Below are 27,962 nucleotides of genomic sequence, written 5' to 3'. Positions count from 1 at the left end.
GTAGAGATGCAGTTTCGCCTTGTTGGTCAGGCTAGTCTCAAACTCATGACCTCAAGTGATCTGTCTGCCTCAGCCTCCCAAGTGCTGGGATTACAGGTGTGAGCCACCACACCTGGCCTGACTGGCTTTTTATGCCAAATAATATTCCATCATATGGATTGGATATATCGTGTATCCATTTTAGTAGTTGATGGATATTTGGGTTGTTTTTACTTTTTGGCTATTATTAATAATGTCTGGTTAGGCTGGGCACAGTGGCTTACTCCTATAATCCTAGCACTTTGAGAGGCCGAGGTGGGCAGATCACCTGAGATCAGGAGTTCGAGACCAGCCTGGCCAACATGGTGAAACCCCATCTCTATTAAAAATACAAAAATTAGCCAGGCGTAGTGGCATGTGCCTGTAATCCTAGCTACTCTGGAGGCTGAGGCAGGAGAATTGCTTGAACCTGGGAGGCATAGGTTGCAGTGAGCCGAGATGGTGCCACTGCACTCCAGCCTGGGAGACAGAGCAAGGCTCCATCTCAAAAGGAAAGAAAAATTATAATGCCTGGTTAAAGAACTCAAGAATGTTGGTTATCAAGACAAATAGTATCCACACTGCAGTTTTGTGGGAATGTCCTAATCACGCATCTGGGGATCAGCTGCTTATTTTTATTGGAACATGATCATGCTAATTAATATTTCATTACCCATTATAGGTTGTCTCCGGATACTTTCATCCAAGAGTTGAATAGTTGTAACACAGATTGTGTGGCCCAAAAGCTATAAAGTATTTACTGTCTGGCTTCCTGGCCTAATCTGTTGTTGAAACCTTGAGTTTTAGAAGAAGTCTTCATGTTTAAATTCTTTTTCTTGTTTTTGGGCAGGCAGAGAACATTTATAATGATGAAGACCCTGAAGGAAGCGTGGATCCAGAAGGACAAGGGTCCTAGATATGTCTTTACTTGTTGTGATTTTAGACTCCCCTTTTTTCTTCTCAACCCTGAGAGTGATTTAACACTGGTTTTGAGACAGACTTTATTCAGCTATCCCTCTATATAATAGGTACCACCGATAATGCTATTAGCCCAAACCGTGGGTGTTTTCTAAATATTAATAGGGGGGCTTGATTCAACAAAGCCACAGACTTAATGTTGAAATTTTCTTCAGGAATTTTCTAGTAACCCAGGTCTAAAGTAGCTACAGAAAGGGGAATATTATGTGTGATTATTTTTCTTCTTATGCTATATCCCCAAGTTTTTCAGACTCATTTAAGTAAAGGCTAGAGTGAGTAAGGAATAGAGCCAAATGAGGTAGGTGTCTGAGCCATGAAGTATAAATACTGAAAGATGTCACTTTTATTCAGGAAATAGGGGGAGATTCAAGTCATATAGATTCCTACTCGAAAATCTTGACACCTGACTTTCCAGTATGCACATTTTCATACGTAGACCAGTTTCCTCTTGGTTTCTTCAGTTAAGTCAAAACAACACGTTCCTCTTTCCCCATATATTCATATATTTTTGCTCGTTAGTGTATTTCTTGAGCTGTTTTCATGTTGTTTATTTCCTGTCTGTGAAATGGTGTTTTTTTTTTTTGTTGGTGTTTTTTTTTTTTTTTTTTAACTTGGGACCACCAAGTTGTAAAGATGTATGTTTTTACCTGACAGTTATACCACAGGTAGACTGTCAAGTTGAGAAGAGTGAATCAATAACTTGTATTTGTTTTAAAAATTAAATTAATCCTTGATAAGAGTTGCTTTTTTTTTTAGGAGTTAGTCCTTGACCACTAGTTTGATGCCATCTCCATTTTGGGTGACCTGTTTCACCAGCAGGCCTGTTACTCTCCATGACTAACTGTGTAAGTGCTTAAAATGGAATAAATTGCTTTTCTACATAACCCCATGCTGATGGGTTTTATTTAGTATAAAACATCCATCAAACACCAGTCTCTGGCTTCTAGAAGAGTCCTTCAGATGACAGTTGTTGTCCATGGTCTTTGACTATCAAGAGCAGAATTAAATGTAATAGTCCCAGAGCTGTAGAAAAGAACTTTACTCCTTCCCAGGGAAAGTGAAAGACATAAAACACTGAATCAGAGGTGGCACAGATTAGTCTTTGATAAGTAACGTTTCTTTGAAGTCTATCTGTAGAGAACTACATGGACTTCCAAGAGTGTCAAAGGCAGTGTGGTAGAGAGAATTTAAGGCAAGATTTAAATTTGGAAAAGGTGCTTGAACCTTTTCTCAGAGAGAGGTTTTATCTCCCCAGTATGTTTTTCACTGGGGCCTTTACTTAGGTTAGAAATAATAGGCTTTGAAGGCCTCTATCACCAGATGCAATAACCAGATAAAATTCCTGTTTTTTCCTAATCGCTTAGTTTTTTTTGTTGTTGTTTTTTAACTGAGTAGATCATTCTGACCCAGAACTACTTTCATGAGGTAAGATCTTTGGGAAAATCTGAATAGCGTTAACCATTAGATTCAAATCTCAACTGGTTTCTTTTCAAGTCTAGTTGTTTTAGAGTATAGTGAGAAATACCTTGACACAATTTTAAGAGTAAACTATATGGGTCAGCATATCCTTGAACAAAAAGTAGACTTTGTAAAAGTATTCATTTAAATTCTAACACTCGTGGCACAAAAGAATGAAAATTGTAAACCCATGTAATGGAAATTGGCTATCTTTTTGACCCCCCATGTGCCCCTCAAAAATGTTTTTGGTTTGGGTCAACACAAGGCAAGATACATTCTTTAAAATACTCCCAGATGTGTCCATACATTCATCTTTTACTCAGTGCATATGTGAGGGTTGTTGCTGGAAGACAGGAGGCTCATCTTTCCTTTCCTTGGTGCATTGAGATCAGTATCAACAGCAGATGAAATAGAATCCAGCAAAGAGTTGACATGTTCTGCCTCCGGCCAACTTTAGAATCTTTTTAAGCAGGTCAGCCAGTATTTGCAACTTCCACAGGATGAATTGCTTGCCAAGTTTCTGGCACTCTTGTCTGTTTGGAAGAGTACGTCCAAAGGGTACTTAGTGATCCTTTGCTAAGAAGTTTTTTGCTGTTTCCGGGTTACAGATTTGGCCATATATTTCTAAACAGCCCCTGTAAAGTTGAAAGAAAAAGTTTATAACAGTGAACTTCTGAGGTTTAGTTACTGCAGGCTTTGTTGAGAAGAGATTGTTACAGTGTGATTTATGGATGATCAGGGATGACTTTCCCCTAGCAAATATTTGGATGCCTCCTGTTTGTCAAATAGAATGAATGGTGATGGTGATGGGAGGGATAGTTAAACGTTTTCTCTGCTAGGTTAACTTCTCACAGGTATAATTACAATGCCTGAAATTCTGTAGTTTCATTTCTTTGGATTAGTCGTTGTCTTTTCCAGATTGTACACAATCTGATCAACACAAAGGTAGTTAGTAGATCATTAACCTCAATTGCAAGGTTATAATTTCTCAAACATTAAGCATATTATCAGTCATGTGGATTCAAACACAGTATAAGAAAATCCTCAAGGCTGGGTGTGATGGCTTATGCCTGTAATCCCAGCTACTTAGCAGGCTGAGGCAGGAGTATTGTTTGAACCCAGGAGGCAGAGTTGCAGTGAGCCAAGATCGTGCCACTACTCCAGCCTGGGCAAAATAGCAAGACCCAACCCCCCATCTCTACTAAAAAGAAATTTAAAAAAATAAAATAAAATCCTAGAAAATTAGAAAAAGCAACAATAGTTACTTGTGGGCCAGGCGCGGTGGTTCACGCCTGTAATCCCAGCACTTTGAGAGGCTGAGGCACGTGGATCACAAGGTCAGGAGTTCAAGACCAGCCTGGCCAAGATGGTGAAACCCCGTTTCTACTAAAAATACAAAAACTAGCTGGCCGTGGTGGCATGCTCCTGTAGTCCCAGCTACTCAGGAGGCTGAGGCAGGAGAATCACTTGAACCCAGGAGGTGGAGGTTGCAGTGAACCGAGACTGTGCCACTGCACTCCAGCCTGGGTGGCAGAGCGAGACTCTGTCTCAAAAAAAAAAGAAAGTTGTGAATTTGATGTAAGTTTAGGAAATGAATAAAATTTATAGGCATCTGTATAATGTACAACTTGACACGGACTTTCTTTTATCCTTAGTTTCTTTCACGGACTCTAGAACTTTTATCAGAATATACTGGTAAAACATTGGGGGAGGGATCCTGAGTAGGTGATTGGTCAGAAAGATGCCTTCAGTTTTGTCAGTGTCTAAAAGTTAAGTCTGTGTAGGCCAAGCATGGTGGCTCACACCTGAAATCCCAGCACTTTGGGAGGCCGAGGCAAGTGGATCACAAGGTCAGGAGATTGAGACCATCTTAGCCAACATGGTGAAACCCCGTCTCTACTAAAATACAAAAAATTAGCCAGGCGTGGTGGTGCGTGCGTATAATCCCAGCTACTTGGGAGGCTGAGGCAGGGGAATCACTTGAACCTGGGAGGCAGAGGTCACACCACTGCACTCCAGCCTGGCAACAGAGCAAGACTCCGTCTCAAAAAAAAAAAAAAAGAGTAAGTCTGTGTAACATGAACATCTCTGCTTCCACCCAAAACCACAGCCTTTGAATATTATATAAGGAACTTAATGGATAGATATGTTTATTATTTTTGATAGCACAACTGCTTTCTCTGCTATTATAAGGAAAACTGAGAATAGCAGGTGGGTAGGGTAGGATGAGGAAACAAGATGCCCAAAGCCTAGATGCCACAGAATTCATGGTGATAATCAGGGCATATTTTGAGTCCTACTAGAAACAAACATTCCAAATGAACTCTGAATGCCTGACTCAGGCATTTTGGAGGTTTGGGTTATCCCCTTGTCATTAGGCACACAAGGGTTTTTTGTTGTTTTTGTTTTTTGGGTTTTTGTTTTGTTTTGAGGCAGTCTCACTCTGTTGTACAAGCTGGAGTGCTGTATTGTGATCTTGACTCACTGCAACCTCTGCCTCCTGGTTCAAGCGATTCTCCTGCCTTGGCCTCCTGAGTAGCTGGGATTATAAGTGCCTGCCACTATGCCCGGCTAATTTTTGTATTTTTAGCGGAGACGGGGTTTCGCCATGTTGGCCAGGCTGGTCTCGAACTCCTGACTGCAGGTGACCCACCCTCCTCAGCCTCCCAAAGTGCTAGGATTACAGGTGTGAGCCACCCCGTCCGGCCTGTTTTTAAGGCATTAATTAGTATTGTTAGGAAAGCAGTAACAATGCAAACACCACTCTTCTCTTCACAAAGATCACCTTGAGACTGTGTCTCCATTCCACCTGCCTGAGAAGTGGGAGCATCAGCCTGTTCCAGGCTCTTGGGTAGTAGCATAGCCCTTTAAAAAGAGAGAGCCATTTTCCATGTGTTTTTGGATAAGCACAATTTGAAAATCATTTCCCAAATCCTCTTTTTGTTTTTGACTCTAAGGTAAAATTTTCCCTAAGCCCTCCCACCATCCCCTCAGCCAGTATTAGATGAGATTTGTATAGCAGCAGAAACTGACTTATAAGTAGAGAGCTCTTCAGCAAGACTGAGCCTTAGCTGTTCCATCTCTTTGTTCTTCTGTTGCTGGAGTTGCACCCCATTTCTTAACTGCCTCTGGCGTTCTTCCATTTCCTCCAGCTGTTCCTGCATGAGATGGCCAAGAACATTTCTAATGAGCCAAACAATAAAAACTCACATTGTCCACTCTTATTTATAAAACACTTTTTTGTTCATTGTTTAATCTTGATAGCAGTATTGAGGCTGGTATTTATATGATAGGTTATGAAACAGGTTCAAAGAAGTTGTGTCTTGGAAAAAAAGTGACAATGCTTTTGAAAATGATGACCAAAAAGGCATCTTGTCTGTTAACCACAGCTTGCTTAATAGAATCCTGGGAGGGTGATCGGGACTTTTTAGTATTACAACCTTAGTGTCATTGAGGAGGATTTTGGTCTAGTTAGTGGGCTGAGTTTCATATACCTCTCCCTCCATGTGCAGGTTTGTTAAGATAATTGGTAGTTTTTAATAATATAAAATACTTAAGTTGAAATACAAAAGTGTGGCAACAATTATTAAATATTGGCTAGAATTCTAGGAGAGTTACACAACTAGTGGAAGTCCATGTTTAGAAAATAAATGGCTTGTTTAAGGAAAAGTTTTTGTGTCCAAAGCTCCTTAAAGTCAGAGATATTTCTACCTGGTACTTAACATCATATGGAAATTGATGCTTTAGTGAGGGTGTTGGCTATCCTATTGTTAATTTCCTGCATCCTTTTTTCTTCTTCTTTATTTTTGTATAGAGACAGGGTCTCGCTATGTTGCCCAGGCTGGTCTTGTTCCTGGGCTCAAGCAGTCCTCCCACCTCGGTCTCCCAAAGTGCTGGGATTACAGATGTGAGCCACTGTGCCCAGCTTATCCTTTTTTCATTACACAAAAAGACTGAATTTGGTTAGTTCTAAGTTGGAAGATAAAGATGGTATGCACAGGAGGCCCTTGGGATCCCTCAGATAACTTTCTCATTCTTCCAAAATCAGGCTGGGATGCATTCTGTAAATTTTCCCTGCCTAGGATGTATACCTGAGGAATAAGGTAAGGAAGATGTCAGCAAGTCAGTCTCTGGTTTACCTGCTAGCTGGCATGGATCCTTAAGGAAGCAGGAGGGAGTTGGGAAGAGAGGAAGGGGTGAAGTTGGTATCTTTTAAAGCGAGAGTGATTTTACCTCAGATTTTGAAGAATACTAAGGAATCCAGTTGTTGGGGTACATGCTATTATTAGAAGGATCTAGATAATTTGTCCTCTGAGTCATACTTGACATTGTACCTGTGGCACATCAATCCGCACTGTTTGATACTCTGGCTGAATCTCAGCTTTCACCAACATTGTCAAAGGACCTTTTTTAGTGCCCAGCCATGCCTAAGAGTGTGTCATCTGAAGAGGGAAGCATCTGCATACTGCTGTCCTGATTGCTCAGTCCTCACTACCTACCAGACCCGTTGGTAAGGTACAAAAGTACATGCTTGGAAAAGCAGTCTGCACCACCAGTGATAAGCTGTGACAGAGTGGAACAGCCTCAATGAAATGAAGGAAGGATTGCTACAGTGGCATTAAGGATGGTCTTTCTTAATCCTGTGTTAACCACTAGATTAACTTTACAATCAACTCAAAATCCTTCAAAGGCTTTCCACTTTCTTTAGTGGCATTCAGACCCCCTCTAGTTTGACCCCTACCTCCAACTTGAACCTCTGTTACTCTTCCGTATGAACATTTTCCTCTAGCCCTGGACTACTAGTACCGAAGTCACTAGTCACATAGGACTCATTTGAAATATGACTAGTCTCAATTGAGATGTAATGTAAGTGTAAAATACACAGCAGATTTCTAAGACAGCACACAAAATGTAAAATACGTCAAAAATATTTGATACTGATTACATGTTGAAACATATGTGTTGGGTTAAATAAAATGCATTAAAGTTAATTTCATCTGTTTCTTTTTTTTAATAGAGCTACCAGAACATTTAAAATGACATCTGTGGCTTGCAGTGATGGCACTACTCTAGCCTAACCAACTCAGATCTGTGTGCCTGTGTTCCTGCCACTTTTTTCACCTAGACAGCCAGTCCCTTGTTTTCTGCTGCCTTCTACCTAGATACTAATTTCTCAAGGGCCAGTACATGTCTGTCTACAGTTGCCCCAGCACTTGCATTGACAGCATTGCCAGTTTTAATTTTCTACACAGGACAAAGACAAAGAAAGGATACATTCCCCAACTCAGGAAAAGGGGAACTGCTACAGCAATAGTAGTATAAAGTAATAGGTGCTGTGGAAACAGGAGGGTTATCTGTCGCACACTAAGGATATCGGGAAACTTCAGGAAGAAGGGAAATGGGTTTAAAGGATGAGTAAAGAGTTAAAGGGGAAGAAGAGGTCTAATCAATGTATAGTCATGGAATTCTGGGAAAGTGGCTTACTAGTTCATTCCTTGCAACCCTATGGATATGGGAGTATTATTAATCTCATGTTTCATGTGAGGGTGCTGAGCCACAGAGCTTAAGTAATTTGTCCAAAGTTTCCAACTTAGTGATAGAGCCAGGATTTGCCATTGGCTTAGAGCTCATACTCAAGGTAATAGGCTTTTTAGTGGTTCTCAAACTTTCTGTGCAACCCCAAAAGCTGGCCAAATTGGAGTGCCCTTGGTACTTTTCCGTTAGAGAATAACTCCACTTTTAACTGCTTTATATATTGCATTCTGTGTAAAATTATCTGGGGGAGAAGGTCCACAGCTTTAGAGAAAACTTTAGTTTTGGAAACCACTAGTCTAAAGAATACATAAAACTGGCCAGGCACAGTAGCTCATGCCTGTAATCCCAGCATTTTGGGAGGTTGAGGCGGGTGGATCATCTGAGGTCAGGAGTTCGAGACCAGCCTGGCCAACATGGTGAAACCCAGCCTCTACTAAAAATACAAAAAATTAGCCGGGCGTGGTGGCAGGTGCCTGTAATCTCAGCTACTCGGGAGGCTGAGGCAGGAGAATTGCTTGAACCTGGGAGGCGGAGGTTGCAATGAGCTGAGATCGTGCCATTGCACTCCAGCCTGGGGGACAAGAGCGAGACTTCATCTCAAAAAAAAAAAAAAAAAAAAAAAAACGTAAAAGTGTTTAGTAGGCCAGGCACGGTGGTTCACGCCTGTAATCCCAACACATTGGGAGGCCAAGGCGGATCACGAGGTCAAGAGATCAAAACCATCCCGGCCAATGTGGTGAAACCCCATCTCTACTAAAAATACAAAAATTAGTTGGGCATGGTGGCACACGCCTGTAGTCCCAACTGCTCAGGAGGCTGAGGCAGGAGAATTGGCTTGAACCCGGGAGGCAAAGGTTACAGTGAGCCAAGATTGCGCCACTGCACTCCAGCCTGGAGACAGAGCGAGGCTCCGTCTCAAAAAAAAAAGAAAAAAATGTTTAGTCCCAGCTGGATCTAGTTACATTCCTTGTGATTCCACCACTAAGCTCACTTCCCAAAACATGTCTTTTTGTGTTTCCATGCTTTTGTATGAGCTGTTCCCTCTGTCTGGAAGACCTCTCCCTTACCTGCCCAGTGAATTATTATTATTATTATTATTATTATTATTATTATTTGAGATGGAGTCTTGCTCTGTCGCTCAGGCTGGAGTGCACTGGCACCATCTTGGTTCACTGCAACCTCCGGCTCCTGGGTTCAAGTGATTCTCCTGTCTCAGCCTCCCAAGTAGCTGGGACTACAGGCGGCCTAATTTTTGTATTTTTAGTAGAGACGGGGTTTCACCATATTGGTCAGGTTGGTCTTGAACTCCTGACCTCAGGTGATCCACCTGCCTCGGCCTCCCAAAGTGCTGGGATTACAGGTGTGAGCCACTGCTCCTGGCATGAATTCATTCTTAAGGTTCAGCTCCAGCATCTTGAAGAGCCTGAGTATGGACTCAAGCTAGATTGTTCAGGAGTTACATCCTCGCTCCATCACTCTCAAGCTGCCTAACCCTGGGCAAATCACTGCTCTGCCTTACCTCTGTCTTCTTATTTTTCAAATGCCTTATACCTAACTCATAGAGATGTAAGGACTAAAGGAATTATTTTGTGTAAAGAACTTCAAGTACATACTAGCTATTGTTGATCTATGAAATGTCCCCTCTTTGCCCAGGCTGGGGTAGTCATGCCTGTTTTCATCAGGACAGTGCCTTATCACTACAGCTATTACAGTGCTTATAACATTGAAATATGTTTAATTGATGCCAAGACTGCCACATTTTAACATCTCCGATCAGGATGCATGTTAAAATCAACAGTGCTTAGATTTTACGAAATACATTCATTTTGTCTGTTATGCTTCCTTCTGGAGTACAAACTTTTTTTAAGGCGGAGTCTCTGTCGCCCAGGCTGGAGTGCAGTGGCGCGATCTCAACCTCCACCTTGCGGGTTCAAGCAATTCTCCCTCAGCCCCCGAGTAGCTGGGAATACAGGCACGCACCACCGCGCCCGGCTAATTTTTTGTATTTTTAGCGAGACAGGGTTTCACCGTGTTAGCCAGGATGGTCTCGATCTCCTGACCTCATGATCCACTCGCCTCTGCCTCCCAAAGTGCTGGGATCACAGGCATGGGCCACTGCACCCGGCCTCTGGAGTACAAACTCTTTGAGGGCAGGAGCATTACCCCCACCCCGCAACACACACACACTGTTTTTTTTTTTTCTTTTCTGAGACGGAGTCTTGCTCTGTTGCCAGGCTGGAGTGCAGTGGCGCAGTCTCGGCTCACTGCAACCTCTGCCTCCCGGGTTCAAGCAATTCTCCTGCCTCATCCTCCCGAGAAGCTGGGAACACAGGCACATGCCACCACGCCCAGCTAATTTTTGTATTTTTTAGTAGAGATGGGGGTTTCACCATGTTGGCCAGGATGGTCTCGATCTTTTGACGTGATCCGCCCGCCTCGGCCTCCCAAAGTGCTGGGATTACAGGCGTGAGCCACCTCGCCTGGCTTTTTTTTTTTTTTTTTTTTTTTTTTTTTGAGGTGAGTCACTGTCACCCAGGCTGGAGTGCAGTGGCACAATCTCAGCTCACTGCAACTTCTGCTGCCCAGGTTCAAGCTATTCTGCCTCAGCCTCCTGAGTAGCTGGGATTACAGGTGCCTACCACCATGCCTGGCTAATTTTTTTGTAGTTCTAGCAGAGACAGGGTTTCACCATCTTGGCCAGGCTGGTCTTGAACTCCTGACCTTGTGATCCACTGCGCCCGGCCACACATACTATTTCTAATTGCTATTGCCAGCACATAGCTCACTGCCTGGCCCACAGTAATTAGGCACTTAGAAACTGTTGAATGAATTGATGAAGGTGATGATAGAGGCAATGTTAAGAGTGGAGTGCAGCCTAAGGATTAAAGGGACACCCTTAAGAAGTAAGCTGATGGGCCGGGCGTGGTGGCTCATGCCTGTAATCCCAGCACTTTGGGAAGCCGAGGCGGGCGGATCACAAGGTCAGGAGATCAAAACCATCCTGGCCAACATGGTGAAACCCCATCTCTACTAAAAATACAAAAATTAGCTGGGCGTGGTGGCGTGAGCCTGTAGTCCCAGCTACTTGAGAGGCTGAGGCAGGAGAATCGCTTGAACCCGGGCGGCAGAGGTTGCAGTGAGCCAAGATTGTGCCACTGCACTCCAGCCTAGCAACAGAGTGAGACACCGTCACAAAAAAAAAAAAAAAAAAAAAAAAAAAAAAAAAGGTAAGTTGATGAAATAGAACTTTAGCAAACAGTTTAGGAAGCCATTTCAGAAAGAAAAATTAGGGCCCTCAGACCTTGCTTCCTACTTTAATGATGGTATAGCAACAAGAGAAGCTATTATACTACCAAGAGTGTTTCAGGCCAGACAAGGTGGCTCACACCTGTAATCTCAGCAACTCGGGAGGCTGAGGCAGGAAGACCAAGACTTCCTCTCAATAGAGAAAGATCCATTTGATAGAGATTAGATAGACAGACTTCTGAATATTCTTTTTAAAACTTTGTGTCATAAGATTATCTTTGGAAAACAATCCTTGGGAAGATGCACAAATCATCAAATCTGAAACCATCTTAACCTCTTCCTTAGAGTAGCTTTCTAATTATTCTCCATTGCTCTGCATCTCTAGCCCACTTTATATCCTGCCACCAGTACTTCTTGTAATCCCAGCACATTGGGAGGCCGAGATGGGTGGATCACGAGGTCAGGAGTTGGAGACCAACCTGGCCAAGATGGTGAAGCCCCATCTCTACTAAAAATACAAAAATTAGCGAGGCCTGGTGGCGGGCACCTGTAATCTCAGCTACTCGGGAGGCTGAGGCAGGAAATCACTTGACCCAGGAGGCGGAGATTTCGGTGAGCCAAGATCATGCCACTGCACTCTAGCCTGAGTGACAGAGCAAGACTCCATCTCCAAAGAAAAAAAAAAAAAAAAAAGAGAGGCAGGCAGTGGCTCAAGCCTGTAATCCCAGCACTTTGGGAGGCCGAGCCAGGCAGATCACCTGAGGTCAGGAGTTCAAGACCAGCTGGCTAACATGGTAAAACTTCATCTCTACCAAAAACACGAAAATTAGGGCCGGGCGTGGTGACCCATGCCTGTAATCCCAGCACTTTGGGAGGCCGAGGCAGGCAGACTGCCTGAGCTCAGGAGTTCAAGACCATCCTGGGCAATACGGTGAAACCCCGTCCCTACTATACAAAAAATTGGCCGGGCTCAGTGGCTCACACCTATAATCCCAGTACTTTGGGAGGCCGAGGCAGGTGGATCATGAGGTCAGGAGATCAAGACCATCCTGGCTAACATAGTGAAACACTGTCTCTAATAAAAATAGAAAAAATTAGCCAGCTATGGTGGCATGCACCTGTAGTCCCAGCTACTCGGGAGGCTGAGGCAGGAAAATCGCTTGAACCCAGGAGGCAGAGGTTGCAGTGAGCCCAGATCATGCCACTGCACTCCAGCCTGGGTGACAGAGCGAGACTCCTTCTCAAAAAACAAAAAAAACAAAAAATTTGCCAGGCGTGGCAGTGTGCACCTGTAGTCCCAGCTACTCGGGAGGCTGAGGCAGGAGAACTGCTTGAACCCGGGAGGTAGAGGTTGCAATGAGCCGAGATCATGCTATTGCACTCCAGCCTAGGCAATAGAAGAGACTCCGACTAAAAAAAAAATTAGCCACGTCCATGGTGTTAGGCGCCTGTAATCCCAGCTACTTGGGAGGCTGAGGCAGGAAAATCGCTTGAACCTGGGAAGTGGAGGTTGCAGCAAGGCGAGATCGTGCCACTGCACTCCAGCATGGGTGACAGAGGGAGACTCCATCTCAGAAAAAAAAAAAAAAGTAGCAAGGCAATCATGTTACTTCCCTGATTAAATCCCTTTAATGATGAAGCAGACTACTGAATAAAGTCCAAAACTCAAGCTTGTCACCTGCAGCCAAGTTACTAATTATATTTCAGATATGTTGAGTTAGATAAAATATATTTAAATTAATTTTACCTATATCTTTTCTCCCCTGCTCCCCTCAGGCTTAGCTCAGCTGAATTTTTGCCTATTTTAATGTGGCTATTAGAAAATTTATAATTATTTATGTGACTTGCATTATATTTCTGTTGGGCAGCACTGGTCTAGATTCTCCCTATGCTTTCATACCTAGCTCAAATTCCACCTCTTTTTCCATGAAGAGTTCTCTGATTTAACCAGCGCCTAAAAATAATCTATCCCGGCCGGGCGCAGTGGCTCATGCCTGTAATCCCAGCACTTTGAGAGGCGAGGCGGGCGGATCACAAGATCAGGAGATCGAGACCATCCTGGCTAACACGGTGAAACCCCGTCTCTATTAAAAATGCAAAAAATTAGCCTGGCGCGGTGGCGGGCGCCTGCAATCCCAGCTACTCGGGAGGCTGAGGCAGGAGAATGGCGCGAACCCGGGAGGCAGAGTTTGCAGTGAGCTGAGCGCCACTGCACTCCAGCCTGGGCAAGAGTGACAGACTCCATCTCCAAAAATAATAATAATCATCATCATCATCATCTATCCCACAGCCCTTTTACCTGCACCTCTCATAAATCACCTTTTACTTTCTTCTCTGAGATACAACTATTAATGTAATGTCTGTCTGAGTATTGGCTGTTAAGGATAGTATTGATGCTAAATAAATGACTTTTCACTAGACTGTGAACCAATTTTTTAAAAAATAGGGTAAGGGGAATATGAAGAGTTTAAAAACATTCAGTATTACTTCTGGGTGTGGTGGCTTACGCCTGTAATCCCAACACTTTGGGAGGCTGAGGCCGGTGGATTACCTGAGGTCAGGTGTTCGAGACCAGCCTGACCAACATGGTGAAACCCCATCTCTACTAAAATACACAAATTAGCTGGGCATGGTGGCACAGGTCTGCAATCCCAGCGACTTGGGAGACTGAGGCAGGAGGATTGCTTGAACCCAGGAGGCAGAGGTTGCAGTGAGCTGAGATCATGCCACTGCACTCCACTGCACTCCAGCCTGTGTGACAGAGCGAGACTCTGTAAAAATAACTGGGAGGCCGAGGCGGGTGGACTGCCTAAGCTCAGGAGTTTGAGACCACCCTGGGCAACATGGTGAAACCCCATCTCTACTAAAATACAAAAAATTAGCTGGGTGCAGTAGCGGGCACCTGTAGTCCCAGCAACTCAGGAGGCTGAAATGAGAATTGCTTGAACCCGGGAGGTGGAGTTTGCAGTGAGCCGAGATTGGTTCAGTGCACTCCAGCCTGGGTGAAAGAGCAAGACTCTGTCTCAAAAATAAATAAATAAAGATAAAAATAAAAAACATTCAGTATTATGACCCCAAAAACCACAGTGTTTTTTTTTGTTTTTTGTTTTGTTTGTTTTTGAGATGGAGTCTCACTCTGTCACCCAGGCTAGAGTGCAGTGGTGCAATCTCAGCTCACTGCAACCTCCGCCTCCCAGGTTCAAGCGATTCTCCTGCCTCAGCCTCCCAAGTAGCTGGGACTACAGGCATGTGCCACCACGCCCCCCTAATTTTTGTCTTTTTAGTAGAGATGGGGTTTCACCATATTGGCTATACTTGTCTCAAACTACTGACCTTGTGATCCACCCACCTCAGCCTCCCAACCAAAGTGCTGGGATTACAGGCGTGAGCCACCGCTCCCAGACAGAGTGTTTTCATAATACAAACTACAGAAAGCTTGACAAAATCTTCAGTGAAGTGAATGCAGCCATTTCAACAGAGAAACTTGTTCCCTTAAGGGCATATCACAATCTCTGGGAAGACATAGATTTCTAAGTTTATCCAAAGGAATCAGTGTTTCAAAAGATTAAAGTACTGCTTAGAGCACCACACTACAGTCTTCTCATTAGTGCCCAGCAGCACATGTGCTCTGAGCCTTGAGTAGCAGAGAGTAATACAACAATAAGTAAAATGTATTCCCTACCTTCTGAAAGTTCACAGTCTAGGAGGGACTACGTAATTGTTTATTCACTTAGTATTTATATCCCACTCTGTTCTAAAAAGGGATTAGAACTGGCTCACACTTAATCAGAAATAACTTGAATGCAAGAGAGATGGGGACAAATGCACATAAAAGGAAAGTGAAGATGAGAGGATTCTATTAAGGTTGGTGCAAAATTAATTGCAGCTTTTGCCATTAAAAGTACTTGAGCCCAGGATTTCAAGACCAGCCTGGGCAACATGGCAAAACCCTGTCTACAAAAAATACAAAAATTGGCCGGCTGCGGTGGCTCACACCTATAATCCTAGCTCTTTGGGAGGCCAAGGCAGGCGGATAGCTTGAGCTCAGGAGTTCAAATCCAGCCTGGGCCACGTGGTGAAACTCTGTCTCTACAAAAAATTAGCCAGGTATGGTGGCACACACTTGTAGTCCCAGCTGCTTGGGGGCGCTAAGGCAGGAGGATCGCTTGAGCCCAGGAGGTTTGAGGTGCAGTGAGCCCTCAAGATTGCACCTGTCTCAAAAAAGAAAAAATTAGCTGGGCATGTTGGTGCACAGTTGTGGTCCCAGCTACTCAAGAGGCTGAGGTGGGAGGATTGCTTGAACCTGAGAGGTCGAGGCTGCAGTTAGCTGTGATCATGCCACTGCACCAGCCTAAGTGACAGCAAGACCCTGTCGCAAAAAAACAGAGTGCAGGCCGGGCGCGGTGGCTCACGCCTGTAATCCCAGCACTTTGGGAGGCCAAGGCAGGCGGATCACGAGGTCAGGAGATCCAGACCATCCTGGTTAACAACAGTGAAACCCCGACTCTACTAAAAATACAAAAAAATAGCCGGGCATGGTGGTGAGCACCTGTAGTCCCAGCTACTCAGGAGGCTGAGGCAGGAGAATGGCATGAACCCAGGAGGCAGAGCTTGTAGTGAGCTGAGATCGCACCACTGCACTCTAGCCTGGGCGACAGAGCGAGACTCCATCTCAAAAAAAAAAAAAAAAAAAAAAAACAGTGCAGATAACTTCTAGTCCCTAGCATGGGCCTGAATGAATGAAGAATGGAGAAAAAATTGCGTGGCCCCAAAGAACAAATTTTTCTTCCTACATGTGACACTATCTTTCAGCCCCAAAGACCTTGGACTCTGGCCACTCTTTCCCCAGGTTAAAAGACCTCAGTTCTTTTCATGCCCAATGGGCCTACCCTGTACTGCTGCACCTCTTCATCTCGTTTTTGCCTCACAAGTGCGATCTGGTCCTCCAGGTTCCTGTTTTGCAGGCGGAGCTGCCGGGCCTCTGCTTGCAGGGGTCTCAGAGCCTCCTTCATTTCCTGGATCTCAGCCTGGGTTCTCTGCAGAGCTTTGGTCCCAGCTTCTTTCCTCTCTAGGAGCCGCAGGAGCTGAGGCTCATACTCCTCCTCCAGGTCCTGGCGGCTCTCTGCCATGAGATTTTCAAACTGGGCAGAGAGTCGCCGGCTTTCCTGGAGAAAGTGCCCATCCCTCTGGCTTGGAGGGGCTTCTAGTTGTTGCCGCAGCTGCTCCTTCTGCTTCTGATAGGCATCCCGGAGCTGGGCCAGTTCCTCTGAGAGCTGGGTTGCCCTTGTAGTCAGCACTTCCCGGAAATCGGCAAACTGAGCCACGTCCTGCTGGCGGCACTCCAGCTGGTATTGGTAGGCCACACATTCCTTCGTCACTTTGAAAAGCTTCTGCTTGACCAGCCGGATCTCCTCCCTTAGGCCATCTCTCTCCAGCTCTGCTTGGGCATGGAGCTTGTAGGCAGCCAGGATGTCTTGATGGACTTGCTGTACCTCCTGCAGGGCTGGTTCCCGGAGCAATACAAGCTCATGGATGAGCTGATCCCTCTCCTCTTCCAGCTGGGCCACAGCTTGGACACACTGCTGGAAACGCCCCTCTAGCAATTCCAGGTCCTCTATGCTCAGGTTCTCCTCCATGCTGGGGCTCTGCTCGGCTCTGAGGCTCTCCTCAGGGTTAGATTTCTCCGCCCTTGTGACTGTCTCTCCCTCATAAACAACGTGCTCTGGGCTTGTGGGCTTTCCTGGCTCCACGGGCCCCTCCACAAACTGTATCCGATCTGGCTCCGTGGTTTCCTCCACACACACTGTCTCCTCTGGATTCCCAGGCTCCTCCACATGCAGAGCCTCATCTGGCTGCATGGCCTCCTCAATATACAGGGCCTCCTCTGCCTTCTCAGTCTCTTGCACATAGAGTGTCTCATCAAGGTCACCTGTGTCCTCCAGGTAGAGAATGTCTTCGAGGTTTAAGGACCCCTCTGAAGATAGAGTAACTTCTGGGTTCAAGGCTTCTGCCTCATTTAGGGATCCAGAGTTCTTTGGAAGAGGAGAATTGGCCTCTACTCTTGTTTTCCTGCAAAAGAAATGATTGAAAGTGAAAGGGCAGCCACAATCCCAGGATGGTGCAATTCTGGAGCCAGCAGCCATGGGCCTAGACTACCTCAGGTTCTTAGATGTCAGCAGCCATTCGTCTGCTCCCTCCACTCTGTCAATCCACCCCTCCACACACCCAACCACTGTGTAGATCCCCTGCCAGCATCCCAGCGACATCACCATATGGTCTCTGCTTATGCAGCTCCAAGGACTCAACATACCTGAGGCACCACTGTTTGTTCCACAATTATAATAATTTTTTTTTTTTGAGATGGAGTCCCGCTGTATTGCTGAGGCTGGAGTGCAATAGCGTGATGTCGGCTCACTGCAACCTCTGTCCCCCAGTTCATGCGATTCTCTTGCCTCAGCCTCCAAAGTAGCACCACCACGCCTGTTTTTTTTTGAGACGGAGTCTTGCTCTATTGCCAGGCTGGAATGCAGTGGTGCGATCTTGGCTCACTGCAGCCTCCACCTCCCAGGTTCAGGTGATTCTCCTGCCTCAGCCTCCTGAGCAGCTGGGATTACAGGCACACATACCACCACGCCCGGCTAATTTTTGTATTTTTAGTGGAGATGGGGTTTCACCATGTTAGTCAGGCTGTTCTCAAACTCCTGACCTCATGATCTGCCCGCCTCGGCCTCCCAAAGTGCTGGGATTATAGGCATGAGCCACTGCGCCCAGCCCAGTTCTAATAAAATTATAACGTTGAGGTAAAACCTTCCTTATAACTTTTTTTTTTCTTTGAGATGGAGTCTTGCTCTGTCACCCAGGCTGGAGTGCAGTGGTGCCATTTCAGCCACCGCCTCCCAGGTAGGTGGGACTACAGACACGTGCCATCACACTCAGCTGATTTTTGTATTTTTAGTAGAGATGGGGTTTTACCATGTTGGCCAGGCTGGTCTCAAACTCCTGACCTCAAGTGATCCGCCCTCTTCAGCCTCCCAAAGTGTTGGGATTACAGGCATTGAGCCACCATGCCCAGCAATTCCTGGTAACTTTTAGCCACTGGATTTACCTGATTCTTCCTTCTAGGATCAGATATTTCTACCTTCTTTTCTGTGTAAGTTATCTAAACACTTAAAGAGAACCATGGTCGGCCAGGCGTGGTGGCTCACACCTGTAATCTCAGCACTTTGGGAGGCCGAATCAGGCGGATCACCTGAGGTCGGGAGTTCAAGACCAGCCTGACCAACATGGAGAAACCCCATCTCTACTAAAAATACAAAATTAGCTGGGCGTGGTGGTGCATGCCTGTAATCCCAGATACTCGCTGAGGCAGGAGAATCTCTTGAACTTCAGAGGCAGAGGTTGCAGTGAGACGAGATTGCACCATTGCACTCCAGCCTGGGCAACAACAGCGAAACTCCGTCTCAAAAAAAAAAAAAGATAACCATGGTCAAGTGCGGTGGCTCATGTCTGTAATGCAGCACTTTGGGAGGCCAAGACCTCTTGAGTCCAGGAGTTTAAGGCCAGCGTGGGCAACATGGCGAAACCCCATCTCTAAAAAAAATACAAAAAATTAGCTGGGCATGATGGTGCACACCTGTAGTCCCAGATACTTGGGAGGCTGTGGTGGGAGAATCACCTGAGCCTGGGAGGTCGAGGCTGTGCTGAGCCATGACTGCACCACTGTGCACCCCAGCCTGGGCAACAGAGACCCTGTCAAAAAAAAAAACAAAAAAAACCCAGCTTATCTTTGTTATTCCATACATGTCCAGGTTTCCAGTGCCCTCTTCATTTGTGTCATATCCTTGTGACACAAGTGACAGCTTTCAGACTGTCACTCTTTTGAGGATTTTTTTAAAATTTGCCTTTATTCTTAAGTTCCCCAAGAGCTAGAAATTGGGATGGGTATCAAAAACAGTGCCCCAGGGCTGGGCGAGATGGCTCACGCCTGTAATGCCAGCACTTTGGGAGGCCAAGACGGGTGGATCACCTGAGCTCAGGAGTTCGAGATCAGCCTAGCCAACATGGTGAAACCCCGTCTCTACTAAAAATACAAAACTTAGCAGGGCATGATGGTGCATGCCTGTAATCTCAGCTATTCGGGAGGCTGAGGCACAAGAATCGCTTGAACCTGGGAGGCAGAGGTTGCAGTGAGCCGAGATCACACCACAGCCTGGGCGACAGACCAGGACTCCATCTCAAAAAAAAAAAAAAAAAAAAAATGCCGGGCGTGGTGGCTCACGCCTGTAATCCCAGCACTTTGGGAGGCTGAGGCAGGCGGATCATGAGGTCAGGAGATCGAGACCATACTGGCTAACACAGTGAAACCCCGTCTCTACTAAAAGTACAAAAAAATTAGCTGGGCGTGGTGGCGGGCACCTGTAGTCCCAGCTACTCGGGAGGCTGAGGCAGGAGAATGGTGTGAACCTGGGAAGCGGAGCTTGCAGTGAGCCCAGATTGCGCCACCGCACTCCAGCCTGGGCAACAAAACCAAACTCTGTATCAAAAAAAAAAGTTTTTCATACCAAGTGCTTGTAAGCAACATTTCTTGTTTCTGTAAAAGTTCATCTTGTTAGAACTGGCCCACCCTTCTATCCTGTCAAACGCTCTTGAAGTCAGATTCCATCATTCTGACATCTGAGCTCTTTGACCCAGCTGCCTATTGCCTGCCAGCTCAGTCAGTTCCCACTGGGGAGTGTTCTCTTGCTGCTTTGCCCCTCAAATGCAAATAGCTTTGGTCTTTCCTGTTTCTGTTTTTTTGTTTTTGTCTTTTTTTTTTTTTTGAGATGGAGTCTCCCTCTGTCGCCCAGGCCTGAGTACTGTGGCATGATCATAGCTCACTGCAGCCTCAACCTCCCCGGCTCAAGCCATCCTCCTGCCTCAGCCTCCCGGGCAGCCAGGACTACAGGCACGTAGCGCCACACCCGCTAATTTTTTAACTTTTTGTAGAGATGAAGTCTCACTATGTTGCTCAGGCTGGTCTCAAACTCCTGAGCTCAAGCGATCCTCCTACCTAGACCTCCCAAAGTGCTGGGATTACAGGCATGAGCCACCACATCCGGCCACAGGCAAGAAATCTTCAGACAGCTCTTTCCCTCCCCTGTATAGCCAGTTCACTGAGAAGTGACTTTTCTTTTCTTTTTTTTTTGAGATGGAGCTTCACTCTGTCGCCCAGGCTGGAGTGCAGTGGCGTGGTCTCAGCTCACTGCAACCTCCTCCTCCTGGGTTCAAGTGATTCTCCTGCCTCAGCCTCCTGAGTAGCTGGGACTATAGGTGCCTGCCACCACGCCTGGCTAATTTTTGTGTATTTAGTAGAGACCGGGTTTCACCATGTTGGCCAGGATGGTCTCAATCTCCTGACCTTGTGATCCACCAGGGATCATGGCCCCCTAAAGTGCTGGGATTACAGGCACGAGTCACTGCGCCTGGCTAAAAAGTGACCTTTCTATCTTAGAAAGACTACAGTCTCCATCCCCCTCTTCTGCATCCCACTATCAGGGCCCTCCTCCAAGTCATCCTGTCTCACTGGCACTTTTGTCCTGGTCTTCTAAAAGGACTTCCTCCTCTCCTCACCTCAATCTATTCTCTACACCACCACAGTTAACTTGCTACAACACAGAGTGAACTATTGCTCCACTTCACCAATAAATACCCAAATTGCTACGCATGGTTTCAAGGTCCTTAAAGATGTGGCCCAAACATACCTTTTTTTTTTTTTTCTTTTTTTGAGCCAGAGTCTCGCTCTGTTGCCCAGGCTGGAGTGCAGTGGTGCAATCTCGGCTCACTGCAACCTCCGCCTCCTGGTTTCAAGCAATTCTCTACCTCAGCCTCCCGAGTAGCTGGGACTACAGGCGCCCACCACCATGCCTGGCTAATTTTTTGTATTTTTAGCAGAGACAGGGTTTCACCATCTTGGTCAGGCTGGTCTCGAACTCCTGACCTCATGATCTGCCTGCCTCGGCCTCCCAAAGTGCTGGGATTACAGGCATAAGCCACCACACCCGGCCCCAAACATACCTTTTTTAGCTTCCTCTCACATTATTCCTGCAACCCACCCAATGCTTGACATCCTAGAGCTTGCATTAACTTTTTACACCTCCTACTCTAAGCCCACGGTGTCCAGCTGAGAATTGCAGCTTCTCAAAAACCACCTAACTAGAGAACAACCCTGTACTACCTGGGAAGGCAGAGCTCCTAGAGCCAGGGCCAGGAAGGATGCACCTGCTCAGCCAGCCAAACTCACTCTGATATTCAACAGTCCCTGCTTTCCCAGCAGACGGCCCTTTCATCATTCTCGTGCCGAGCCGCCCACCTTGGAATGACTTCACCGTGTTCAAGATTATTCTAGGCATTTTACATGAATACTCATTTATAGAATCCTCATCATCTATTGGCTGGGTGCAGTGGCTCACGCCTGTAATCCCAGCACTTTGGGAGGCCGAGGCGGGTGGATCACCTGAGGTCAGGAGTTTGAGACCAGCCTGGCCAACATGGTGAAACTCCGTCTCTACTAAAAATACAAACGATTAGCTGGGTATGGTGGTGCGTGCCTGTAATCCTAGCTACTCAGGAGGCTGAAGCAGGAGGATTGCTTGAACCTGGGAGGCAGAGGTTGCAGTGAACTGAGATTGCGCCATTGCCCTCCAGCCTGAGCAACAAGAGCCGAGACTCTGTCTCAAAAAAAGAAAGAAAGAAAGAAAGAATCTTCATCTATTATCTCCATTTTATAGATGAGGAAGCCAATGCACAGAGTAAGAACTCACACAAGGTTCCACAACTGTTGTAAGTGGTGGAGGCTGGAGAAGGCCTGCAGTATTTACCACCCTCCTAGGACAGGCGTGAGGTCCAAAAGAGGTAACTACAGCACATATAAAAAGCCTGGCATGCAGCAGTCACAATATACTTTTTTTTTTTTTGAGATGGAGTTTCACTCTTGTTGCCCAGGCTGGAGTGCAATGGTGTGATCTCCACTCACTGCAGCCTCTGCCTCCTGAGTTCAAGCAAGTCTCCTGTCAGCCTCCCAAGTAACTAGGATTACAGGCACACGCCACCACGCCTGGCTAATTTTTGTATTTTTAGTAGAGCCGGGTTTCACCATGTTGGCCGGGCTGGTCTTGAACTCCTGACCTCAGGTGATCCGCACACCTCGGCGTCCCAAAGTGCTGGGATTACAGGCGTGAGCCACCGCGCCGGGCCCACAATATACTTCTATCTATCTAACAAATTTCTACTCATCCTTCAAGCCCTGCTCAAACTTCATCTCTTCCGTAAAGTATCTCCCAGACAGCCCCATGTGTGTTCTCAGGGCACTCTGTATGCAGCACATCTTCACACTTATTGCTCCAGTTACAGAAGTACATGTGTCTGTCTCCCTGATAGTGAGTTTCCTAAGGACAAGCAGAGTTCTCATTCTGCTCTATATCCTAGGGTGGGGCTCTGTAAGGGCAGACAGGCAGAAACCAGATGAACTCCAAGGAGGAAATCTGCCCAAGGTCGAATGGCAAAGCTGGAAGTAAAACCCAGGCCTCCTGACCTCCAAGCTGTGCTGTTAGCACACATCGTGCTGCCTCCACCACCCCACCCATGGTGCCAGGCCTCTGCTGGGTGCTGCCCTCACACAGCCGCCTCTTTTAAACAGAGAGAGGAGGGAAAGAAGCAGATGACAGGAGGCTCAGAGGAGAGGAAGCCAGCTTAGCTGGGGCCCCTGACCTCGGGCTTCCTTGGGCCCTGGGCAGCCTGCCTCTGCCACTCTGTCCCTGTCCCCAGAGAACCGCAGAGCTCTCCAACCCTGTTCAGGGATGTGGCTGGGAGTCCATGTGACATTGTGCAGGCAAGAGTCCGTGTGTCTGACTGTAGCTGTAGGTGTGGACAGCAGTATGGGCGAGTGTGTGTGTGTAAGACCGCTCAGCTTTGTGCCCCTGTGTGACAGTGAAGGGGTGTCGGGAGCTGTGTATTTGCACCCTCACCTCTTGGTACACTGGGAAGTCCCAGAGCCACAGTATGACCTGGGACAGAAATACTCACACCTCACCCCAAACCCCTCAGCCACAGGTCCCTTCCCCCAATAATCAGCCGTGCCCTGCCAGCAGGGATAGTGGGGAGGGCCCCTGGACCCTTCCCCCACCCATCCCAGGCCAGACGGGAGAGAACAAGCCCTGACAGACTCTTAACTTCAAGCTGGCAGATGCCCAGCCTTGCACCAAGTGGCTTCCCCACAGCCAATTCAGCAGGGGAGGCCTCTGTCTCCAACTGACATTTGCAGGGAGGAATGAAGGCTAGCGAGAAGTGTCTTTGGCTGCTATGGGCCAAATGGCACTTGAGCGGTGGATGCCCACTCGCCTGGAAGGGTTAATTTTCATGTAGCCCCGGGAGGGGGAGGGGTATTATAAAAAGCCACAGACAAACGGAGGTGCCAGGACCCCGGGACGGCCCGACTCCCCGATGTCCCCTCACGAGGCGGCTCCAGTGCCCCACCCCGGCTGGACCACTACCCCTAGACAGGCGAAAGACGCCCGCGGTCGGGGGGAAAGGGAACCCGTCCAGCAGCACCCCTTCCCCAGCGGGGCGGCGACGCGGGCCCGGCACTGTCCTACCTCGCGGCCTGGGCGGCGCCGTCCCCGCCGCGCCGGGGCTCCGGGCTGGCCATGGCTGCGCGACCCCGGGCTGGCGGCCGCGTTATTAATAGCCGGGCCCGCGGGCCCCTCGCTCCGGCGCCCGCGCCCGCCGCACTGCCAGCTGCAGCCGACACCGGATCCCGGCCGGCCCCGGGCCGGGCGCGCCCACTTGGCCGGGGCTCCTGCCGGGGGAGGAGGGAGCGGCCGCGCGGACCCGGGGGCGGGGAGAGGCTGCCCCTCCCGGACCAGCCTGGGGCGGGGGTGGGAACGGGGGCCTGGAGCTGTCTTTCCAAACCTCCCAGCCCCCTCGTCTTCCCGAACCTTCTCTCCACCCTTCCTTTCGTGAGGTCCCGTTGCAGGGGGAGTCAGAAGGGGGGTCTGAAGCCCCAGGGAGCACCTTCCCTGTCCAGCCTGGGAGGGTGGGGGCAGGGTTGGGCGGGCTGCTCAAAGGGAGCCAGCACCCCTCTCCCGCGACTGTTTGGGGGTGTCCGCTGCCGCTCAGCGCCCTCTGGTCCCCACCCACGAGGGGAAGGGCCGCAGCCACCCTCTGGGCACTCCGGGCTGTCCCCGGCAGCTGTCGTGAAGGGCGGGGCAGGGCGCGGCCGGGGAGGAGGGTTCACGGCCACACCCCGCGCGTTTGGGGACAGCCTGGAGCCTGGGGGCGGGCTGGGTGGCTGGGGTTAGAGAGAACTGCGAAGGAGTTTACGCCTATCACATTGAGTCCATATTTAACCCCACTTTCTGCCCCACCCTTTGAGGCTTCCTGGGGTCTCTCTCCTGCTCCACCTGTCACCCCACTCAGCCCACTTCTGTCAACTTCAAGACATACCTCCCCCCACGTCCTCAGCCCACTAGTGTCAGGGTCAAACCAGCACTGACGTCTTTCTCCCCAAGAGAGAAGCTGCTGGGCCCCTTCCCAGACCTGGGCTTCAGGCGTTCTTCCTTCAGATTCCTTTTTCCACTTAGCTACCCTGTCTGGGGAGGTCTTTGACTCAATCGCAGAAGAATGCCGGCACCATAACAAGCCCCAGGGGCTGGGGTGCCTGGGAGGCCGGTGGGGGAAGCATGCCGTGGTGTTGAATGTGTGTGGGCTTGTGTGCCCCTGTGTGACTCTGCGGTGATTGTGGGGTACATGTCTGTGTGTGAGCATGTGGATGTGTGATTGTGTGATCTCAGGGTGAATGTGTGTGGTGATTGTGCCATGGTGGAGTGTCTTTGTGGGGCTGGCGGTTTTGACTCTGTGTGGGGGGCATGCGTATGGTCCCGCGTGTGACTCTGACTGTGTGCTTGTGCGTGACTGGGGGTTGATAAATGTTCATTCATCCTCGCGTCTGAGTGTGCTGCCTGTGGCTGTATATTTATATTTCTCTGTCTAATGCAAGGGGGTGGAAGATTTAACACCCAGGGCAGCCAAATATACCCTTGTAAGGTATGCATGAGAAAAAGCCAGGTTTTGAGGCTGCTGGTCATTTTCTGACTTACCCCCGAACTATTCCAGGGGAGGAGGCTGGCGAAGCCTCAGCTGCTGGGCATTTGACATCTGCTGCCCGCCAGAGGAGAGCTAAGGCAGCAAGGGCAGGCCTGCCAGAGGCTCTGTTTGCTGTGGTACCAAGCAACAGGCGGCAAGGGTGGCATTCAGAGGAGCTGGCTCTGCCCCTCCAACCCCCAGCCCAGGACCTGGCCTTAGGCTGTCCCCAGGACTGAATTTCTGACCCGCTCCTACCCTCCTGCTCAGCGCTTCTTTAGGCTGAAACCCTGAATTCCCCAGGGTCCCAGAAACTTCCCCACCTCCAGGCCTTTGTTGTTGTTTTTTTTTGTTGCTGTTGTTTCTTGCAGTCAGGGTCTCACTCTGTCATCCAGGCAGGAGTACGGTGGTGCAACCATGGTTCACGGCAGCCTCAACCTGCCGGGCTCAGGTGATCCTCCCATCTCAGCCTCCCGAGTAGCTGGAACTACAGATGCACACCACCACACCTGGATAATTTTTGTATTTTTTGTAAAGACGAGGTCTCACTGTGTTGCCTAGGCTGGTCTCAAACTCCTAGGCTCAAGCAGTCCTCCTACCTCAGCCTCCCAAAGTGCTGGGATTACAGGAGTGAGCCACCACACCCAGCCAGGCCTTTTCTGCTGCTCCCTCTGCCTAGAAAACCCTTTCCAGCTCTTCACAGCCCACCTTTTACTCTCCTTCAGGTCTCAGATCACATCTCACAGAGGCCTTCTCTGATGCCTCCCCACCCCCTGCCCATAATGTCCACCCATTTACTTTTTTGTTATGGGCTTTTTTGTTTTGTTGGGTTTTGTAAAATTTTATTTAATAGAGATGGGGTCTCACTATGTTGTTAAGGCTGATCTCAAACTCCTGGCCTCAAGGGATCCTCCAGACTCAGCCTCCCAAAGTGCTGGGATTACAAGCAGGAGCCACCATGCCTCACCCCATTTACTGTTTATCCCTGTCACCCTGTTTATTTTCTGTGCAGCACTTATCAATCTGCAACAATACTATTCATTTTCTTTCTTTTTTTTTTGAGACGGAGTCTCGCTCTGTTGCCCAAGCTGGAGTGCAGTGGTGCGAGCTCAGCTCACTGCAAGCTCCGCCTCCTGGGTTCAGGCCATTCTCCTGCCTCAGCCTCCGGAGTAGCTGGGACTACAGGCGCCTGCAATCATGCCCAGCTAATTTTTTTGTATTTTTAGTAGAGACGGGGTTTCACCGTGTTAGCCAGGATGGTCTCGATTTCCTGACCTCGTGATTCGCCCATCTCGGCCTCCCAAAGTGCTGGGATTGCAGGCATGAGCCACCGCTCCCGGCCAATACTATTCATTTTCAATTATTTTCTTCTCTGCTTCCCCCACTAGAATGGAAGCCCCATGAGGGCAGAGACTTTATGTGTCTTGTTTACTGCTGTGTCTCCAGAGCCCAGCACAGGGACTACCACATAGTAGGACCTTAAAAAAAATTGTTTGTTTTTGTTTTTTATAATAATAACAATCATTTATTTTACCCACAGATCTGTGATTTGGGCACGGCTTGGTGGAGGCAGCTCATTTCTGCTTCACGTGGCATCAGCTGAGGTGGCTTGCCCAGAGGTTGCAGAACTCGCGTCCAGGACAGCTCACTCATGTGGCTGGCAAGTTGATGCGGTCTGTCAGCTGGGAGCTCAGCAGGGTATTTGGCTGGGGGTCTTGGTTCTCCTCCACATGGGCTTTTCCACGGGTTGCTTGTGCTTCCTCATGGCATGGTGGCTAAGTTCCAACAGTAAACGTCCCAAAAGAACAAGGCAGAAGTGAAAGGCATTTTTTTTGAGCTAGCCTTGGAAGCTACACACTGTCACTGCTGACCTATTCTGTTGCTAAAGGCAGTCACAAAAACCCGGGCCTCCAGCTCATGGGGAGGGGACATAGATGCCACCTTTTAATGGGAAGGGTGTGTCAAAGTCACAGTATAAGAAGAGCTTATGGAATGGGATATAGTATTGCCTCTGTCTTGGGAAAATACAATCTGCCAAAGATGCAGAATCACAGCTTGGTCTTCCACCATCTCCAGACTGTGGCCCTAATCCACACCCGTCCAAGACCAGTCCAAGCTCCCTTCTAATGCCTCATTCTATCCAGTGAAAGTAAAAAGGAGGGGTCGCTCACCTCACACCACTTCTGATTGTGTCCTATTGCCAGAGCTCAGTCACATGGCCATATTTAGCTTTAGTGGCTTATTATAAAGGATATTGAAAAGGATACAGATGAAGAGATGAATAGGGCAGAGTTATGGAGGAAGGGGCGTGAAGCTTCCATTCCCTCCCTGGGCACACCATCCTCCAGGAACCTCCATATGTTCAGCTATCTGGAAGCTCCAAAAAAATTGTTGAATGAATGAAGGGAAGGAGGATGGTTTTACTTAGGCTAATTTAGGCAATATTTGATGCCTGCTGTGTGCTAGGCCTGGGCCACTCACCTCTCAGGAGCCCCAGTCTACTCAGGGAGATAGACACACATGTGCCCAGATTGCATACAGCAAGGCAGTGTGAGGTATTTGAGCCCATAAGATTCAGCTCACTTGGCAAACATTGGCACTTGGGCTGTGCT

At 47.9% G+C, this 27,962-nt stretch overlaps 2 protein-coding genes across 6 annotated transcripts in view; one reads left to right on the top strand and one right to left on the bottom strand.

Annotated features, from left to right (window-relative positions):
- Positions 1-1,880, top strand: part of RBBP4 (RB binding protein 4, chromatin remodeling factor) — a 29,620-nt gene extending 27,740 nt beyond the window's left edge. Inside the window, exon 12 of the mRNA XM_003812965.5 lies at positions 869-1,880. Coding sequence (XP_003813013.1) covers positions 869-934 — 66 coding nt within the window. The 3' untranslated portion in view covers positions 935-1,880. The remainder of the gene's footprint in view (positions 1-868) is intronic.
- On the bottom strand, positions 1,316-24,470 carry SYNC (syncoilin, intermediate filament protein). Of its 5 annotated transcripts, none has more exons than XM_055102939.2 (5): positions 24,207-24,470; positions 16,125-17,304; positions 5,488-5,612; positions 5,240-5,319; positions 1,316-3,089 (listed from the first exon to the last, which is right to left on the bottom strand). In XM_055102939.2, the coding sequence occupies exons 2-5, from the start codon at positions 17,091-17,093 to the stop codon at positions 3,079-3,081; spliced, it is 1,185 nt and encodes a 394-aa protein (XP_054958914.1). In that variant the 5' UTR covers positions 17,094-17,304; positions 24,207-24,470; the 3' UTR covers positions 1,316-3,078. The 5 variants fall into 5 exon arrangements, with proteins under 5 accessions (XP_054958914.1, XP_008963757.2, XP_054958907.1 ...); XM_008965509.6 differs by lacking the exon at positions 24,207-24,470 and adding an exon at positions 23,865-24,129; XM_055102932.2 differs by having other exon boundaries at positions 1,316-5,319; positions 24,207-24,455.
- Positions 24,471-27,962: the final 3,492 nt, after the last annotated feature.

Source organism: Pan paniscus, chromosome 1 (genome assembly GCF_029289425.2).
Source record: "Pan paniscus chromosome 1, NHGRI_mPanPan1-v2.0_pri, whole genome shotgun sequence".
Lineage (NCBI taxonomy): Eukaryota > Metazoa > Chordata > Mammalia > Primates > Hominidae > Pan > Pan paniscus.
Note: the sequence above shows the minus strand (reverse complement) of the source record. Positions and strands in the feature narration are given on the sequence as shown.